The sequence below is a fragment of the Mauremys reevesii genome, linkage group 6 (assembly GCF_016161935.1).
Source record: "Mauremys reevesii isolate NIE-2019 linkage group 6, ASM1616193v1, whole genome shotgun sequence".
Classification (NCBI taxonomy): Eukaryota; Metazoa; Chordata; order Testudines; family Geoemydidae; genus Mauremys; species Mauremys reevesii.
Genome location: NC_052628.1, coordinates 101,722,080 through 101,740,727, shown reverse-complemented (window position 1 = coordinate 101,740,727; position 18,648 = coordinate 101,722,080). Strand labels below are relative to the sequence as shown.

At 43.2% G+C, this 18,648-nt stretch overlaps 1 protein-coding gene across 1 annotated transcript; it reads left to right on the top strand.

Annotated features, from left to right (window-relative positions):
- Positions 1–7,193: 7,193 nt before the first annotated feature.
- On the top strand, positions 7,194–18,311 carry LOC120407444 (growth/differentiation factor 3-like). Its single transcript, XM_039543079.1, has 4 exons — positions 7,194–7,461; positions 13,958–14,561; positions 16,544–16,624; positions 18,009–18,311. Exons 1-4 carry the CDS (start codon positions 7,194–7,196, stop codon positions 18,133–18,135), a joined length of 1,080 nt encoding a protein of 359 aa, XP_039399013.1. The 3' UTR covers positions 18,136–18,311.
- Positions 18,312–18,648: the final 337 nt, after the last annotated feature.

The window sequence follows — 18,648 nt, the reverse complement described above, 5'->3', positions numbered from 1 at the left end:
TGCGGCTGTTTCCCGAACTGCCCCGGCATCCCCCTCACAGAGGCTGGCGCAGATTAGGCGGCGAAAGACTCGGGACAAGATGTTCGCTGAACTGATGGCCTGCTCCAGAGCCGAGGTGGCCCAGCAGAGCCAGTGGAGGGAGACCCTCTCTCAGCAGCAGCGCTCACACAGCGAACGGGAGGACAGGTGGCAGCAGGAAGACCAGCAGGCGACTCAAACGCTGCTTGGACTAATGAGGGAGCAAACAGACACGCTCCGGCGCCTTGTGGATGTTCTGCAGGACCGCAGGCAGGAGCAGAGAGCCCCCCTGAACTGTATCTGCAACCGCCCTCCCCCGCCACAAAGTCCTGTCCCCCCTCACCCAAAATCACAAGAAGGAGGGGCGCTTGGGGCCGTGAAAACTGTCACTCCACCCCAGCAGAGCGCTCATGTACCAAACAGCTCTCATTCCCTAAAGTATGAGAATTGCTTCCCTTCCTGGCTCACCCAATCCAAAATCCCAGCTTCATCCCCCCAACTGTGTAGTTGAGTATTAAAAATAGTTTGCTGTTCATTACTGTTTCCGTCATGTTTCTTTGCAGAAGACTTTGTGTGAAGGGGAGATAGGGGTTTGTTAATTGCATAGGACAGCCACCATTACCAGGGTACAGACATGGGGGCAGGATCAACAGCAGGTCACACACAGAGTGCAGTCACTAGGCACCCGGGTCACTCTGGGAGGTGTCTGCTGCCCCAGGTCAGTCTGGGAGGTGTATGCTGCCCCAGGGTCCGAGCGCCTGGCATCCACAAATGGCAAGGCAGGCTGCCCTTACCATGCCCTTCCACCCTAGCCATGAACCTCTCTGATGCCCTGAGCCCCAGCCAGAGCCATCATCCCCCTACACCTACTCACACTTCCCACACACCCCTCACCCCTTCCTGCAAACCCACCCCTTCCTGCACACCCTCCTGTAACCGTCCTCCCCCCAGAGACCGCTGTAGGAGCAGGAGCCTGTCAGTCCTCGAGTGTAGAAGCGGTCTGTACATCACTGCACACCGTACCCACCACAGTCTGCGTCCCTGTTTGAACCCTTTAAAGCGAATTCGTTAGTAAAGAAAACTTTGTTAATTAAAAATGTTCCAATAACTTTATTTTTAAACGTCTGTTGGAAGGGGGGAAACCTGGTGAATGGGGTATGTAACCGCTGAAAAAAGTCAATAGTAACTGAAACAGGGGCAGATTCAGCTTCTCTGTAAAGAGACTGGACAGTCATAGGTTACCCTGCTCTCTGAGGAACCTAGCTTTCAAAGCCTCCCGGATGCACAGCGCTTCCCGCTGGGCTCTTCTAATCGCACGGGTGTCTGGCTGAGCGTAATCAGCAGCCAGGCGATTTGCCTCAACCTCCCATCCCGCCATAAAGGTCTCCCGCTTGCTCTCACAGAGATTGTGGAGCACACAGCAAGCTGCAATAACAATGGGGATATTGGTTTCGCTGAGATCTGAGCGAGTCAGTAAGCTCCTCCATCTCCCCTTGAGACGTCCGAAAGCACACTCCACCACCATTCGGCACTTGCTCAGCCGGTAGTTGAAGAGCTCCTTGTCACTGTCCAGGGCACCTGTATAGGGCTTCGTGAGCCAGGGCATTAGCGGGTAGGCTGGGTCCCCGAGGATCACTGTAGGCATCTCCACATCCCCAACAGTTATTTTGTGGTCCGGGAAGAAACTACCTTCCTGCAGGCGTCTAAACAGACAAGAGCTCCTGAAAACACGCGCGTCATGAACCTTGCCCGGCCACCCAACGTAGATGTTGGTAAAACGTCCCCTATGGTCCACCAGTGCTTGCAGCACCATTGAAAAGTAGCCCTTTCGGTTAATATACTGGCTGGCCTGGTGGGCCGGTCCCAGGATAGGGATGTGAGTCCCATCTATAGCCCCACCGCAGTTTGGGAATCCCATCGCGGCGAAGCCATCTATGACGACCTGGACGTTTCCCAGGGTCACTACCTTTGAGAGCAGTAGGTCAACGATTGCGTGGGCTACTTGCATCACAGCAACCCCCACGGTAGATTTGCCCACACCAAAGTGGTTCGCTACTGACCGGTAGCTGTCTGGCATGGCAAGTTTCCAGAGGGCTATGGCCACTCACTTCTGCACAGTCAGGGCTGCTCACATCCGGGTGTCCTGGCGCTTAGGGCAGGGGCCAGCAAATCACACAGTTCAAGGAAAGTGCCCTTACGCATCCTGAAGTTTCGCAGCCACTGTGATTCATCCCAGACCTGCAGCACTATGCGGTCCCACCAGTCCGTGCTTGTTTCCCGGGCCCAGAATCGCCGTCCCATAGCATGAACGTGACCCATTGCCACCATGATCTCCGCGGTGCGGGATCCCGTGCTTTGTGAGAGGTCTGTGCCACTCTAACACTTCATGTCCTCACCGCGCTGCCGGAGCCTCCTCGCCCGATTTCTCAGCAGCTGACTGTGGAAGAGGTGGACGATAAGGTGCGAGGAGTTGACAACGGCCATAAGTGCAGCGATGATCGCAGCGGACTCCATGCTCGCAGTGCTGTGGCGTCCGCGCTGTCACTGACCAGAAAAGTGCGCAAACAGATTTCCCGCTGGCGCTTTCAGGGAGGGAGGGCAGGAGTGACGGTTGAATGATGACAGTTACCCAAAACCACCCTCGACACATTTTTCCCCCAGCAGGCATTGGGGGCTCTACCCAGCATTCCAATGGGAAGCGGGGACTGCGGGAACTGTGGGATAGCTGCCCAGAATGCACCGCTTCCAGTGTCGACGCTTGCCCCGTTAGTGTGGACTCACAAAGTCGAATTAGTGTCCTTAGTGTGGATACACAAATTCGACTTCATAAGGTCGAATCCACAAATTCGACCTAAGTTAAATCGAACTACTCTTGTAGTGTAGACATACCCTAAGGTGCTACAAGTACTCCTGTTCTTTTTTCTATAAGTCTATAATATATAACTAAACTATTGTTGTATGTAAAGTAAATAAGGTTTTTAAAATGTTTAAGAAGCATCATTTAAAATTAAATTAAAATGCAGAGCCCCCTGGACCAGTAGCCAGGACCCGGGCAGTGTGAGTGCCACTGAAAATCAGTTCGCATGCTGCCTTTGGCACATGTGCCATAGGTTGCCTACCCCTGTTCTACAATATCCTGCCTTCACTTTGAATGTTGCTGCTTGTAGCAGGCTGAAGCCCTCAAGCCAGCTTCTCTCAGTTAGCCCCTTTAAATTAGCTGTACTCGAACTAGCAGCAAAGTCATTCAAACATGACATAACTCAAACACACATGGATAACAAAGTCCTTTCCTCTCAGGCATCCCTGCTGGGGTGCAGTCTCTTAGGGTTCACCTACATGGTAATAAAAGACCTACAGCACAGTCATCGCTGGCCTGGATCAACTGACTTGAACTTGCGGGGCTATAAAATTGCTGCATATACATTTCCCAAGCTCTCAGAGCCCAGCCTCAGGCTGAACTCCTCCACTGCCATTTTATAGCCCTGCAGCCTGAGCTGGCTGACCTGGGCTCGGAGACTCAGTGCCATGATTTTTTAAATCACAGTGTAGATGTGCCATCAATCTTCCCCTCCACCATCTGGAAGCAAAAGTTAAACTCCCTCAGTCAAGACTGGATTTTTATTTTAAAAAAAATTAAGATATTCAATTAATTAGTTCAAAAGGAATTATTTGGGGGCAGCTCTATGGTGTTATACAGGAAGAGAAACTAGATGATCACTTTATATGCTTCACTCCATCCCACACCTTGTCCTAGTGAGCGCAGAGAGAGGGGAGTCTTGTCCTATTCTGCGCTGATCCACCAGGCCCCTCCTCCGCTGTCCTAAAACAAAACAAACAAACAAAACAGTAACCTGGGTTTTCCCAGATACTAACTATTACCCCAGGACCACTTCCACTCTCACATCACCTTCCTCTGCCATTCTCTGGGTCCTTATCTGCTCCAAAACTCTTGTAACAGGGTAACCTGGCCTCCTCTGGACTTAAAGAGACAGTGCCTCACATGAATGTCTAACTGTTGTCCATCCCTCCCTCCCTATTTCTCCCTAGGGTTGCCAATTTTGGATGGCTGTATTCCTGGAGGCTTCATCACATGACATAATCTTTAATTAAAGATTCATCTTTAATTCCTGGAGACTCCAGGGCAATCCTGGAGGGTTGGCAACCATATTTCTCCCCACCAAATCCCTTCTGTGTGCAGCCAGGAAGACAATAAAAAATTTGCAGCTGGACAGCTTTTGCAATCAGTTATTTTCTCTTTTCTGTATTGATAAAATTTCTCTATAACATGGAGTACTCTGGATTCCCCAGTTAATCAGAACTTATTCTCAGTAGCACTGACATGTATTCCCTGGAGTGCGGAGTCATTCTTTTCCATGAAATGTTGTTTTGATTGTGGAGTTTTCTGCATTGTTTTCCTCTCTTTCCTTTCCTTCTTTGTAAACAACTTAACATTTTTATACACATACACATACTTTATAAAGAACTTCATGTCCTACAACCCATCCAGCTTTCTCAAGTCTTTCAAAAGGCTGCAGATGTTACTCTCAGTAATTGAGAGATGAGAGTTCAAAACTCAGTACATTCCCAGATTAAAAACTACCTTAAATTGGAGTTAAATTATTGATTTGTTCTCAATCTAAGGGCAAAAACATTACAGGGATGTTGTAAATTATCCCCAAAACAAGCTGTACACATGCTGGAAATTTAGAGTTAAGCTTCCATTTAAAAGAGAGTGCTTTTGGTCCTAGATTAGATTAAACTGATTTTTAAAAACAGATTTTTTTCCCCTGCTTTGTTTCTCTTATCACACCAGTTGTTTGCTGTGCATTTCCAGGTCTTATTGTGTTTGGATTTCTTTTAACTTCAACTCTGAACGTCTTGAATTCAGAATGCTTGTTTAGTATAACACTTAAAAAAAATTAGGATGAATGGTAATTTTTTGCAGTTATTCTTCATAGCTGAAAGTTTCTTCTTCAAAGATGAAATTGAACGGACTAATGTTCTTCAGCAGAGAATTCCATGAAGAACTGACCCTCTAGCAAAATTGCTGCCATGTTTCATTGGTCTGAATGGGACTTGTTACAGATAAGCAGATCACAAGAGGGATACTTCTGTGAACAGCAAAGAGAAGCTGTCAGGCTACCCAGGGAAGGGTCAGATTGGAGACTATTTCTAGAGATATGAGATTTTCCTTTCTCTATTCCTAAGAAAAGGGAAGCCTGCTTCACTGGACTTTGGAAAATAGTTAGTTAAGATATGTTACATAAACCATTTATTTTGTTTTTACAACTACTCTCTCTCTCTCTTTGTAATACATCTTGTTTTCAAGACAACTGCTGTTGTACTCTGTGACTCCATGCAGAAATCTACAAAAGAGATGAGAAGCCCAGAAAAGGGTAAGAGTTGTGGAGCATGACCTCCATCCCTCCATTTTCTCAGACAGAGGGGGCATGCCGAGGTGTTCTTTCCCATTAAAATTTACCACAAAGGGCTGCAGGTGGTGAATACAAGAGAGAAGCCTAAAGACCCAGGAAGAGACATGAGTGGATAGGGGTGAGGGTAACACCTATACTCTACGAAGAATCTTCTGCCACCATGAAGAAATGGCCAATGACTAGACCCCTGAGATAGTATGAACTCCTACTCTGTGGTGATTCTGCAAAAGGCCTGCAAAGTACTTAACCTTACTTTTACTACTGTTAAAATGGCTAACCTACAAGAGCAAGGTGAATGCTTCAAAAAAAAAAAAAGTCAGTGAAATTGAAATCTGAATTTTTAGTCATAGAGGTTTTCACTGTGTTCCCTTCTCTTCCATTTTTGCTTTTCACAAAGATTCAGGAATGATCACACAAGCAGCCAATTTTAAGTCAATGTTGTAGACTATTAATAAAAAGCTAAAGCTAGTTTTGTAGATGCAAATATTTGCACCAGATGTCCCAATCTCAATTATGGCCATCCAGTCAAAGAGCAGAAGTGTATCATATGTCCATTTGAATTTCAGATATGGAATATTTACGACCAAGCCACAGACCAAGAATTTGTTTCAGAAATTATTTGGCAAATTACTTTGAAGAGCAAATAACGTTGAAATAATGAAGAAAATCATGGACAATTTGTAAACAGAAAAAGTCACAAAATGCATCGGTTTGATTTATCGCTCCAGCTCCAGGAGATGCCCCAAGGTGTGTTGCTGACTTACTGTTTGTGAACAAGCCACACAAATGGTGAAAAGTGAAATTCTCATTTAAAAAAATCCTCTTCAATGTTTAATCTAGGTTGTTAGCAAAACAGTTAAATACATGTGGTTTGATGGTGCAACTGCTACTTTTGAAGTTTATTGTTCAAAATTCTTTGGCCTGTCCATCCCCCCCTACTACCCCCTCCCCAAAAAAAAGACTGAGAGAAAAGTTATGTTACACTGAAACTAGAGGAGAGTAAATAGGGAACTGAATGACTCAGGGGCTAAGTCAAGGGCCTCTTACTCTTGTGACAATAATTTGAGTCCCAGCTCTAGTGCAAAGTGAAATCGATTGAGTGGTCTGAGGTTCTGACCCCCAGTGGGTAGCAGCTAGCTGTACAAACAATGCATAATATTCTGGAGGGATTTAGGACAAGTGGCAGTTTGTGCTCACTAAAGACATGGGACTGAGGTGGAATGCAGAATAAACCACCTCTTATGTGTGCAGCGGGTGGTCTTTCCAAGTCAAGGTTAATGGCATTCGTGCAGGGAGTGTGGGAAAGCATGCATTACTGCTACCGTTGCCACAAACGGCCTGTGAATAGATTAAGGGACTTCTGTTTCCATAACAACGAGTCACTTAATCTAAATGAACAAAACTGTATTTAAAAAAACAGAAACAAGAATTCTATACATCACCTTCACGACATACAAAATGCTTTTGTCCCAACAAACCAGGGAGAAAGAAAGAGAGGTAATGTGTGTATGTAGTAAATACACATCCTCGGAATGAAGTCTTCTAGGGCTTTCTGTTTACCAGTAATTAGTTTTCAGGACGGTGCCAATGGCACCAAGTCCTTGCAACTAATTAACGGCAGTTTTCTGGCTGAGTATTATTACCCCTCTGCAATTATAGCTAGAAGACAAAACACCAGGAGCCAGCAAAAGGCTACATTCTTTTTTTTCCTCTAAAATTTTGTTTACTCACAGACCCACCATGAGCATTGTTTCTCTGTTTTTAGGACTCATCTGTGGATTGCTGTTGATGTTTTGTTCTCACTTCCCAGGGGCAGGGAAATGCCAGCTTATCTGGGGAACAGATGAACAGTTAAGCAAGGCCATCCTGGAAATGCTACATATCAATAAGTTATCCATACCTCTCAGGACCAAGCCTCACCACTACATGAAGTTAGTCTATCATCTACGAAACCCACCAGCCTTAAACAGCGAGGGGACTCTTGTGCAGAGTTTCAGAAGCATCCAAGGTAGGAAACTGACCACTATTTATTTGTGATTTACATCATATCTTGAATAACTTTAAACATTACCATGATAAACAATTCCTAAGCGGAAAAACTATTGCCAGTTTGAAATGCTTTCCTTTTAAAAACAGGTTATCTAATAGATTTTCTTTTTTTTTTCTTATCATTAATGACATTGCTTTTATAAACCTATTACTTTACCATTTCAATATCTGCTTTATACATTTTATCACACGCAGCATTTGTTTTGAGAGATCTCTATGCAGTCTCCTAGGCCAGAGTTAAATAAAAAGGATCAGTTTCTTTCAAGTGACTGCTTTGAGGACAGAGCAGTTCAGAAATGAGAAGCTACCTTAACTCCCAACCAACTAAACTTCAGTCACCAGTTGAAACTACCTGCACGTCAGTCTTATGAAGACTATCGCCAAGACAAACCACAGCAAAAAAAAGTCCTTACTCACATTACTAATAACAGTTGATATTTTTAAAAATGAGTTTTTAAAAATTTAATTTACTTGTCACCATTTATCCAGTCTGTTTACATTGTGCTTGTCATACTGCTTGGGCAGTGAAACCAGAATGGCCTGTGTATGTTTATAACTCCGACGAAATGGGTATTCACCCACAAAAGTTCATGCTCCAAAACGTCTGTTAGTCTGTAAGGTGCCACACAACTCTTTGCTGCTTATAATATAACTATTAAGGTTGATGGTTCAGAAGTCTGGAGATTTCATGCAAGTGACTTAACACCCTAATTTGCACACATGATGACTGTATCTAATCTTGTTACACGAAAGATAACAAATGGCATGATTACCAGACAGAAGCCTGGCAAAGTTGCAGCATAAAAAAAAGTTTCAGGAATACAGGAATCGCTTCAGAGTGGTTCTGGCATCTCCCTGGGTCCGTGTCCACATAATTCTGGGGCTTATTTGGCTGCTCCTTGTCCTGGGCCAAGTAAAGGTCTGTGGTTGGGGTTACCACTATTCCTTGGTACTGGCTGCTGCTTGCCCTGTGCTGGGAAGGGGAACTAGATGCTTCCTGCCATCAACTGGGGGATGCTCTGGTTGGGATGCTGGCCCTTAGCTGAGTCTCGCTCTGGCTGCTCCTTGTCCCTTACTTCCAACCTATAGGGAGTGGAGGGTGGCTTAAGCCCCGGCTGTGGCTCCTGCGTCCTGTTACAGTTTACAGGCTGAGAGTGTCTTCTAGGGTCTCTAAATTAGGATTGACCTCCTGGGCTAAACAAAAACATAGTGCTATCTTGAAGGGTAGGCTGGAGTGGGGCTAGCTCCCACACTACAAGTGCCAATGTCCTAAAAGGGCATGGACATCTAGCATGGAGGTAGGGGAGGCGCCAGGTCTCCTGCACACATGTTGTTGTCAGCAGTGGGTGGCAGGAGACAGCAAGCACTGCTCCATTTTGGAGCAGCTGTTAAAAACACCACTGAGCATCCTGTGTCTCATTGTTCTGGGGTATTGTGCCCTGAACCAGTAAGGGTCTTCAGGCACCCTCTACAGCATTCATTTACCTACGTGAGGTCTGGGTGAATAATCGAAGACAGGTGGGGACCATCTGAACTTAACCTGAGTCATTACATACCTGGGGAAAGAGAAATGGGATATTTACAGTGCCACGTCTTGGGCCTCCACATGGATGGGTGAATGACATGGATGAGAGCAAAAGGTGCATTATCTGGCAAGGAGAGTCGCACAACATCCACAGTCTTCCACATAGTGATTGGTGTGGGCCCTCTTCAGAGTTGGACCTGGCCAAACCGACTAGTCTGGGTACAGATAGTGCATCAGTTCTAGAAACTGGGTGGGTTTCTTCTAATCTGTGGTATTAGACTGGGCCCTGATGACCTATAAAAGGACATCCTTTGTGCTGGATGAGGCGGAACATAGTGTCTACAGTGTAAGGCTAAGGTCCTGTCCACACCAGGAGCAGAACTGGGCTCTGAAGCTATTTATTTCCCACAAAATCTCTTCCATTTCTGCTGTTGTATCCTAGAAGTTAACTAACACTCCAACAGTCCATCCCCATCCTGATCAGGGTGCACTGGGTCAATCCTAGGAGAATGCATTTTAAGCAGGGCTGTCAATCGATTAAAAAAATTAATTGCAATTAAAAAAATTAATTGTGACTAATCACACTGTTAAACAATAGAATACCACTTATTTTAAATATTTTGATGTTTACTAAATTTTCAAATATATTAATTTCAATTACAACACAGAATACAAAGTGTACAGTGCTCATTTTATCTTTAGTTTTTATTACAAATATTTGCATTGTAAAAAACAAAAAAAAGTATTTTTCAATTCACCTCATACAATTACTGTAGTGCAATCTCTTTATCATGAAAGTTGAACTTACAAATGTGGAATTATGTACAAAAAACTACATTAAAATAAAACATATGTAAAACTTTTTTACAAGTAAACTTAGTCCTACTTCTTGTTCAGCCAATCACTCAGCCCATTCTCACTTTCAATGACGTCATAAATAAGAAGCAGGCAGCAGCATCTCCTGTCAATATAAACAAACTTCTTTGTCTTAGCGATTGGCAGAACAACAAGTAGGACTGAGTGGACTTGTAGGCTGTAAAGTTTTACATTGTTTTGTTTTTGAGTGCAGTTATGTAACAAAAAAAACTGTATTTGTAAGTTACACTTTCATGATATAGAGACTGCACTTCAGTACAGTAACTCCTTGTTTAACGTTGTAGTTATGTTCCTGAAAAATGCGACTTTAAGCAAAATGATGTTAAGCAAATCCAATTTCCCCATAAGAATTAATGTAAATACAGGGTTAGGTTCCAGGGAAATTTTTTTCACCAGACAAAAGACTATATTATATATATGTATACACAGTATAAGTTTTAAACAAACAATTTAATACTGTACACAGCGATGATGATTGTGAAGCTTGGTTGAGGTGGTGGAGTCAGAGGGAGGGATATTTCCCAGGGAATGCCTTACTGCTAAATGATGAACTAGAACTCGGCTGAGTCCTCAAGGGTTAACACATTGTTAATGTAGCCTCATACTCTACAAGGCAGCACGAATGGAGGGAGGAGAGACAGCATGGCAGACAGAGAAAGGCACACTCTGTGTGTGTGTAAGTGTGTGTGAGAGAGAAATGTGCATTGCCCTTTTAAGTACGCTGACTTCACTCTAAGTACATTGCCTTTTTAAGTAGATCAGCAAGTTGAGACAGCAGCTGCTCCCAGCAAGCTCCCTCCGTCCTGATCGCTGTCGTATCCCCGCCCTCCTCCCCACCGCGCTCTATGGAGATGGGGTAAGCGGGGGACAGAAGCATGGGGGAGGGGGACACCCTGATATTAGCCCCCTTCTTCCCTCCCCACTGCACAGCAAGCAGGAGGCTCCTGGGAGCAGCTCCAAGGCAGAAGGCAGGAACAGCACATGACAGTATGGGGAGGGTCTGCTGAACTGCTGGCAATTGATAGCCTGCTGGGCGGCTGCTGCATAGGGAACGGGGAGCTGATGTGGGGCTGCTGGTCCACCCTCGTTCCAAGCCCCCACCAGCTAGCTCCAACGGGCTGCTCTTTCTGCAAGCAGTGGACAAAGTAGGTGGCTGCCAAACAACGTTATAAGGGAGCATTGCGCAACTTTAATTGTTCTCTAATTGATCAGCAACGTAACAACAAAGCAACGTTAACCGGGATGACTTTAAGTGAAGAGTTACTGTACTTGTGTGAGGTGAACTGACAAATACTTTAATTTATCATTTTTACAGTGCATATATTTCTAATAAATAATAATATAAAGTGAGCACTGTGCACTTTGTATTCTGTGTTGTCATTGAAATAAATATTGAAAATGTAGAAAAACTCACAAATATTTAATAAATTTCAATTCGTATTCTATTATTCTATTATAAGTGCAATTAATTGTGATTAATTTTTGTTAATCACATGAGGTAACTGCGATTAATTGACAGCCCTAATTTTAAGCAATGTGTCTTTTGACTTTCCATGTCCAACTACCAAGAAGCTGCCTACTTATTTAATGTTGATAAATGCAAAGTAATGCACATTGGAAAGCATAATCCCAACTATACATATAAAATGATGGGGTCTAAATTAGCTGTTACCACTCAAGAAAGAGATCTTGGCATCATTGTGGATAGTTCTCTGAAAATGTCCACTCAATGTGCAGCAGCAGTCAAAAAAGTGAACAGAATGCTGTGAATAATTAAGAAAGGGATAGATAATAGGACAGAAAATATGTTGCCTCTATATAAATCCATGGTATGCCCACATCTTGAATACCGTGTGCAGATGTGGTTGCTCCATCTCAAAAAAGATATATTGGAATTAGAAAAGGTTCAGGAAAGGAGAGATTAATAAGACTGGGACTTTTCAGCTTGGAAAAAGAGATGGCTAAGGGGAGATATGATTGAGGTCTATAAAATCATGACTGGTGTAGAGAAATTAGATAAGGAAGTGTTGTTTACTACTTCTCATAACACAAGAACTAGAGGTCACCAAATGAAATTAATAGGCAGCAGGTTTAAAACAAATACACGGAAGTATTTCTTCATTTCTTCATGCACAGTTAATCTGTGGAACTCCTCGCTATATGATGTTGTGAAAGCTAAGACTATAACAGGGTCAAAAAAGAACTAGATAAATTCATAGAGGATAGGTCCATCAATGGCTATTAGCCAGGATGGGCAGGGATGGTGTTTGCCAGAAGCTGGGAATGAGAAACAGGGGATGGATCACTTGATGATTACCTGTTCTGTTCCTTACCTGGCACTGGGTATTGTCGGAAGACAGGATACTGGACTAGGTGGACCTTTGGTCTGACCCTGTAGGGCCATTCTTATGTTATGTACTTTTAATTGGCAATCAGATAAGAAACAAATATTCTCCCCCATCTAGGATGATTTAGTTGATTTATTTAGTGCCAAACTAAACAAGCCTGCAGATGTGTGCGCCAGTTGTACTGATCTTGATGGAGCTGATGTGCACATAGTCGAGTGTGGAATCTAGTTCTCAGGAACCTAAGGCACAGATCCCATAACATCCAGTTTGTAAGCAATAAGACCATCTTAGCTTATCTTAAACAAATAAGTGTATGAAATAAAACAGAGAAGAAAAACTATTAGTGAGCAAGAGAGTTGCAGGGAAAACAGACATAAGAGTTTAGTGAAACCCACTAGGGACCTTAGCTGACATCCAAAGTACTGTCTTAAATGAAATAAAAATTAGTTATACACTGACATGGTTGGAAATCTCTGTTAAAAAATTATAATAAAAGAAGCCAAAATCTGAGCTGGCAGCAAAACCCGGCTGCACATCTCCCTCCAGAACGGCTGAACCAGTGAGATCATTAACAAGGTAAGATCACTACAGCAAAGCCATCTTTCATTAAAGGCCTGTAAACATTTCTGTTTTATCAATTGAGTGTCAGGGAGGTACAATTCAGCCATTAAACACAAACAAAACATGCTCCAAGTTGAAACTTAAGCCCATGCAAACAAATTTGTGTCTTGAAACCATTCTTTTAATAGATGTGTTTACAAATATTCACAAAGGTCATACTAAAGTTACTAAAAAGAAATAAAATATCCTCTGGAAATTTACTGATTTCAAGGTCACAGTATGTTTCTGACTAAATACAGATTTCTTATTTCAAGTTACATTTTGCATCAATATTTTTAAAGTTTTACAAGGGTAGGGCCAGATTCAGTGGTACACCCTGACTTTAAGCCACTCCAGTGCCTTAAAACAGGTTTGTGGTGACTTACTGTCATGAGAACAGTGCAAATCAACCAGAGTATACTGGGGTACCTGGCCCTTGGATTTCATAATATAGTTTTACTCTGTTCCAGCACCCTTCAATAATTAATTGGTTCTGTAAAATGCACCTATTGAGAACTTCTAGGTACGCGCACAGAAAGAAAATCACAGTTTAAAGTAACTGAACTGACACAATGTCAACAAAAAAACCCAAAACTCATGATACAACAAAACTCGGTCCTCTCTCTCAAACAAGAAACTCATCTCCCCTCCCTGCTCTTTCCCAAAAGCGCCTCTTTCAGCAAATCAGCCTCCTAGTGAGGCAAAACATAAATGGGTCTTTCACAATGCCCTGAATATCAACAAACTTGGGTTCTGTTGAACTATTGAGGAAAGAAAATTCCAGAACCAATGGCCCTCATCCTCTCCTTCATCATCCCCCTTGCCCTCCCATCTACCCACCTGCTAAACCCAGGGTTGTAAGTTCAATCCTTGAGGGGGCCACTTAGGGATCTGGGGCAAAAATCAGTACTTGGTCCTGCTAGTGAAGGCAGGGGGCTGGACTTGATGACCTTTCAAGGTCCCTTCCAGTTCTAGGAGATTGGTATATCTCCAATTATTACATTCACTGAAATTGCTAGGACAACCACTGCCTCAATTTCCCCTTCAGCTTTCTTGTCTATATGTTCCATGCCTGAAATAAAATTGTACAATAATTGTTCTCCTAGATCCAGATTTTGGCATTCCAGGATTGCTGTGGTTTAATATTTCTTACCTGACACCTTCCATGAGACTTGCAGAATTAGTTCTTCTCAGGAAGACACTACACCCAGAATCGCTGACAGTAAAAGTAAATGTTACTGTGCACAGCATCTCCGTGGTCCAGGGAAATCTCACAGAAAGCGAAGCCTTAGATGAGAAAGTGCTGACATTAGATGAGCTACCACCATCTGGTTATGATGTCTTTAACATTTCAGCCATTTTGAATGATACCACCTCAGATGTCATAGGCTTTCAGCTACGATTCACAGATGACAGTGGCAGCTTGGTTCTCCATGAAGCTCTGACTAAGAGCCTGTACTGTTTGAACAGATGCACCCAGAGTGAGCCCTTACTGGTGGCTTATCGCTTCCTGGTGACTGAGCTATATGGTGGAAGTAAACAGCAGGTCACCAGAGAATGCCAACACTGCGCTACAGAGAGAAGGAGAAACTTGCCAGAAGATTCAAGGCTACAACAGTGCAGCCTTCACCAACACTATGTGAACTTTCAGACAATGCAACTGAGCCACTGGATTCTGGAGCCTCCTGGCTTCTTCACAAGTTTTTGCAAGTAGCTACTTTTTAAATCTCTTCCATGATGTAGGAATGTGCAAAAGTTCCAGTAACTGTTGGTTCTGGGAAGTCCATTCAAATTATTGGAAAGTCAGTTTGTACCAGGTATGTCCAGCAGCACATTTGCTGGATATACCTGCTACTTTTGGCATTTAGAGTAGGAATTGGGGATGAAAATGATACATCTTTTCACCTTGAGAGAACTGGGTTCAGATTTGGTTTATGTCACAATAATTCAGTAATTTGCTCTCAGTGTGGTACCAAATGTGCAAATATAGATATCTTAATGAACCCACTATTTAGTAAAAAGAACAGGAGTACTTGTGGTACCTTAGAAACTAACAAATTTATTTGAGCATAAGCTTTTGTGGGCTAAAACCCACTTCATCGGATGCCTGCAGTGGAAAATACAGTAGGAAGATTATACACACACACACACACACACACAGAGAGAGAGAGAGAGAACATGACACAATGGGTGTTACCATACACACTATAATGACAGTGATCTGTTATGGTGAGCTATTACCAGCAGGAGAAGGGAAAAAAAAACAAACTTTTTGTAGTGGTAATCAAAATGGCCCATTTCCAGCAGTTGAGAAGAAGGTGTGAGGAACTGTAGGGGGGAAAAATAAACACGGGGGGGGGGGGGGGGAAATAGTTTCACTTTGTGTAATGACCCATCCACTCTCACTATTTAGTAGGATTGTCAGTGTTTAGAAACCAAACACTGTAACAGCATGGGTTTGACAGCAGTGAAGTTCTGGAACGACTTTAGAAAAGCATCCACCTACGGTACAGCTGAAACACAAAGACATACAGTACATGGTATGATTTACTCAAAAGGCATAATTTCTGAGATATATTTATCCACAAAGTGACATGTTTTATAGAGTGTCTGGACATACCAGTCGTGTCTTTGCTTTTCTGCAGTAAATCTGTTAAAACTCTTACCTAGGCACATGCATTGTCCTGCAGCAGCAAAAGGGATCAATGAGGCCTAATACTAATCCTATTAATTGCACTCTCAGAAGTATATTGGAAGATAAGAAAAGCAGAAGCTGCCTCTCAGATTTAAAAAGAGTATCACAGACTATGCTTAAGCACCTAAGGGCTGGTCTACACTAAGGGGAAAAATCGATATAAGAATAAGCATTTACGGAATAAGATACACGAAATAAAGTCGGTATCTTATATCGATATATCGACCCCGCCTCCGCCTCGGGATCGGGTCCGCTCTCCTCCATGTCGATGCGCCGCCCGCCGCTCGCGTGGGGAGTGGGAGATCGAAAAGAGAAGCGCGGGAGGATATCGATATGCGCGATGAGATGACGATATATAATCGATCTAAAAAAATGCTACTACCCGATACGGCGGGTAGTGTAGACGTAGCCATAATGTAGTCAGATGTCCCGTTTTATCTGTCCTTAGTCAAAAGACCAAGTGGGTTCACTTCTGTTAAGAACAGCTAAATCAGTCTGAGTTATGTATCTAATCCTAGGCCAATATATGAGCAATGTAGCATAGTTTGTCATAACTGACACACAGCTGATGTATATTCTTGTGAGGCAAATTCTTCCACTTCAAGGCATCTGGGGAGAGGGAGGGAGGTTATGAGGTACAAGTCACTGGTCAGTCCAATGGAAAGAATTTGACTTTAGGGATGGATGGTACTTGAGCCTTTACTCTAAAGTTATTCTCTTGCACTTACAAATGCTATTTATACGCCTACTTCAGTAAGACAATAATGTCCTCCATTTGGTATATTGGCTAAAACCCTTGAATCATATTATTGAATCTCATTATATAGAAATACATTCAGCTGCAGCAGAATCTAATATGACTTTTAAAAAACTAACTATGTATTTGTGGCTAATCTAAGCACTATACACAGATGTACAGACACTTTTTCCCAACCTATATATTATATAATTTTTTTAAACATTTGCTTTAATAAAATTTTTAACTCTTTTCTTTAAGAGGAGAATGCTCTGACGAAGAATTTGGAGAGCTCTCTGAAGCACAGCGGGGTGTAATAAATAAAACAGAAAACTGGATGAGGTAATATATTAAATAGGACATCGATACCTATATCCTTAATAAAAAACAACACAGAGCCCAATTCTACAGCTGCTGAGTGGAAGCAAGTCTCACTGAAATTAAGAATTGGGCTTATGACATTTACAAATACCAGACTGCTTGAATAATAGTAGCACAACACAGGGAGCAAAAGTGTTAACTGGCCCCAGAAATAGCTTTAACCTCCAGCTGGGATTTTCAAAGGGGCCCAAGACAGACAAGTGCCCAACTATTGAAAGTTAATTGAAGTTGGACACCTAACACCCATAGTTCCTTTTCAAAAACCCAGGCTTCAATATTGATCATTCAGAAAATACTTGATGTGTTCAGACAAACATTACTGAGAGCTGGAAAGAACCAGCAATGCAACTGGATTTTAGTTTTTTTTAAATAAAGTAGTAAGAAACATATGTGAGCTATCCTTAAGTGAAGTGCCATTCATAGTAGAAATGGGCACAAACTTCTGAAAGTTTGTGGGGGCTCAGACCACATTTTGGGGTGTGTGGATCTAGAGGGTTTGTTCAGGTCCAGTTCTAATTCACACATAGGAGGCGACTTCCTGATTTCCTGGGGTGGTGGTGCTCTGACCCAGACCCCATCCCCACTCCATCCTTTCCCCCAAGGCCCCACCCCTGTCCCACCTCTTCCCGCCCCCTCTTCCGAGAGTGCCCCATAGAAAACTGGTGCTTCCCCATACTGGGAGGGGCATGATCTAAAGGGGATGTCGTGTTCCCCCCCACACATTCCACCACTCTCCTTGGCAGGAGGGGCCACCATGCTCTCCCCGCCACATGTTACCTGCAAGGGGTGGGGGAGCGCACTCTGTCCTCACGCTGTGCCTGCCCAGCCCTGCACTCTGCATGGCAGGGGAGAGCCATTTCTAATGCCAGCCCCTCCTGGCCGCTGCCTGAGAGAGCCAGGATGCGGAGGTGGCTTCCACTCCCTGCCCAGACTCAGCTGCCGGGGACCATGGCTGAGCAAGCCAGAAACCTGCCAGGGGGAGAGGGGAGTTCTGACTCACCAGACTGTGATTTGGGGTTTTGGGGGGTGGGAGGGAGCAGGGGAACAATTCATAACTTTCCTTGCTTCTCCAACTGGCAGACCGTATTTTTTTAAAAATAGGTCCTGTACAGTAATGTGTGCACCTGAAGTATCAACAGAAATCTCAGGCCAGCTCCTTAGCAGGTATAACTGGCATAGCGCCACTGATGGAGTTACACCAATTTAGAGGCCAGATTTTTAGCTGGTGTAATTGCTTGTTTCAGCTCTATAATTTGGTACGGCAAATTCAGATCAATATAGTACCTTGAGATTATTTCCCCCAAAATAAAACTAATTAAAGATTTGTTTGGTTTTTTGCTTGCAGTCCCCACTGTGTGCCCCAGAAGCGATCCTCCATTAATGTGATGTACTTATCTCATTCAGAAGATCTTGTGATTGAAAGGCTGAAGGATCTGCGAGTAGAAAGTTGTGCATGTAATCAGATGTTTTGATAAAGTCTAGGTCTCTAGTCATCCCTAAAGATTTGAAGCCTTTGTCACTACAGAACAGGAACTTTATAGATTCAGGGTGCAAAAATGTAACCCTATAATCTTTGAGATGCCCTGTTCCACTGTAAAGAGCCAGTTAGATGTGTAAATATCACAGTCTGTACAGCAGATGATAACCAACAAACCAAATGTATCAAAGAATGGCTTGAGGTTGCATATAGGTTACAGGTAAATGGTTTAACCAAGGAGATCTTCAAACTCACAATACAACATTGTCACTACATCATATTCAGATTACCTTTTGCCTGGATTACTGTGGTATGCAATTGAGAATAAATATATTCCTGGTCACCTTCATCAGTATTTTTTCCAGGTGGAAGAAAAGGAGAATGTTCAGGGTTTTTCCACATTACATTGGAAAACCTCATTATGTATGGGGAAGTAACCACTATCCCATGAATAATTGAAAGATGCCAGGGTACAGCATGTTTTAATATAAAAGTGTCATTGTTAAAG

What these genes read in the sequence shown, in the direction of transcription:
- LOC120407444 (XM_039543079.1), top strand. Translation starts at nt 7,194, where the DNA reads ATGAGCATTGTTTCTCTGTTTTTAGGACTCATCTGTGGATTGCTGTTG. An exon ending in TTCTTCACAAGTTTTTGCAA is followed by an intron (nt 14,562 to 16,543) that starts GTAGCTACTTTT and finishes CTTTTCTTTAAG; the next exon opens with AGGAGAATGCTCTGACGAAG. An exon ending in AAAACAGAAAACTGGATGAG is followed by an intron (nt 16,625 to 18,008) that starts GTAATATATTAA and finishes TTTTGCTTGCAG; the next exon opens with TCCCCACTGTGTGCCCCAGA.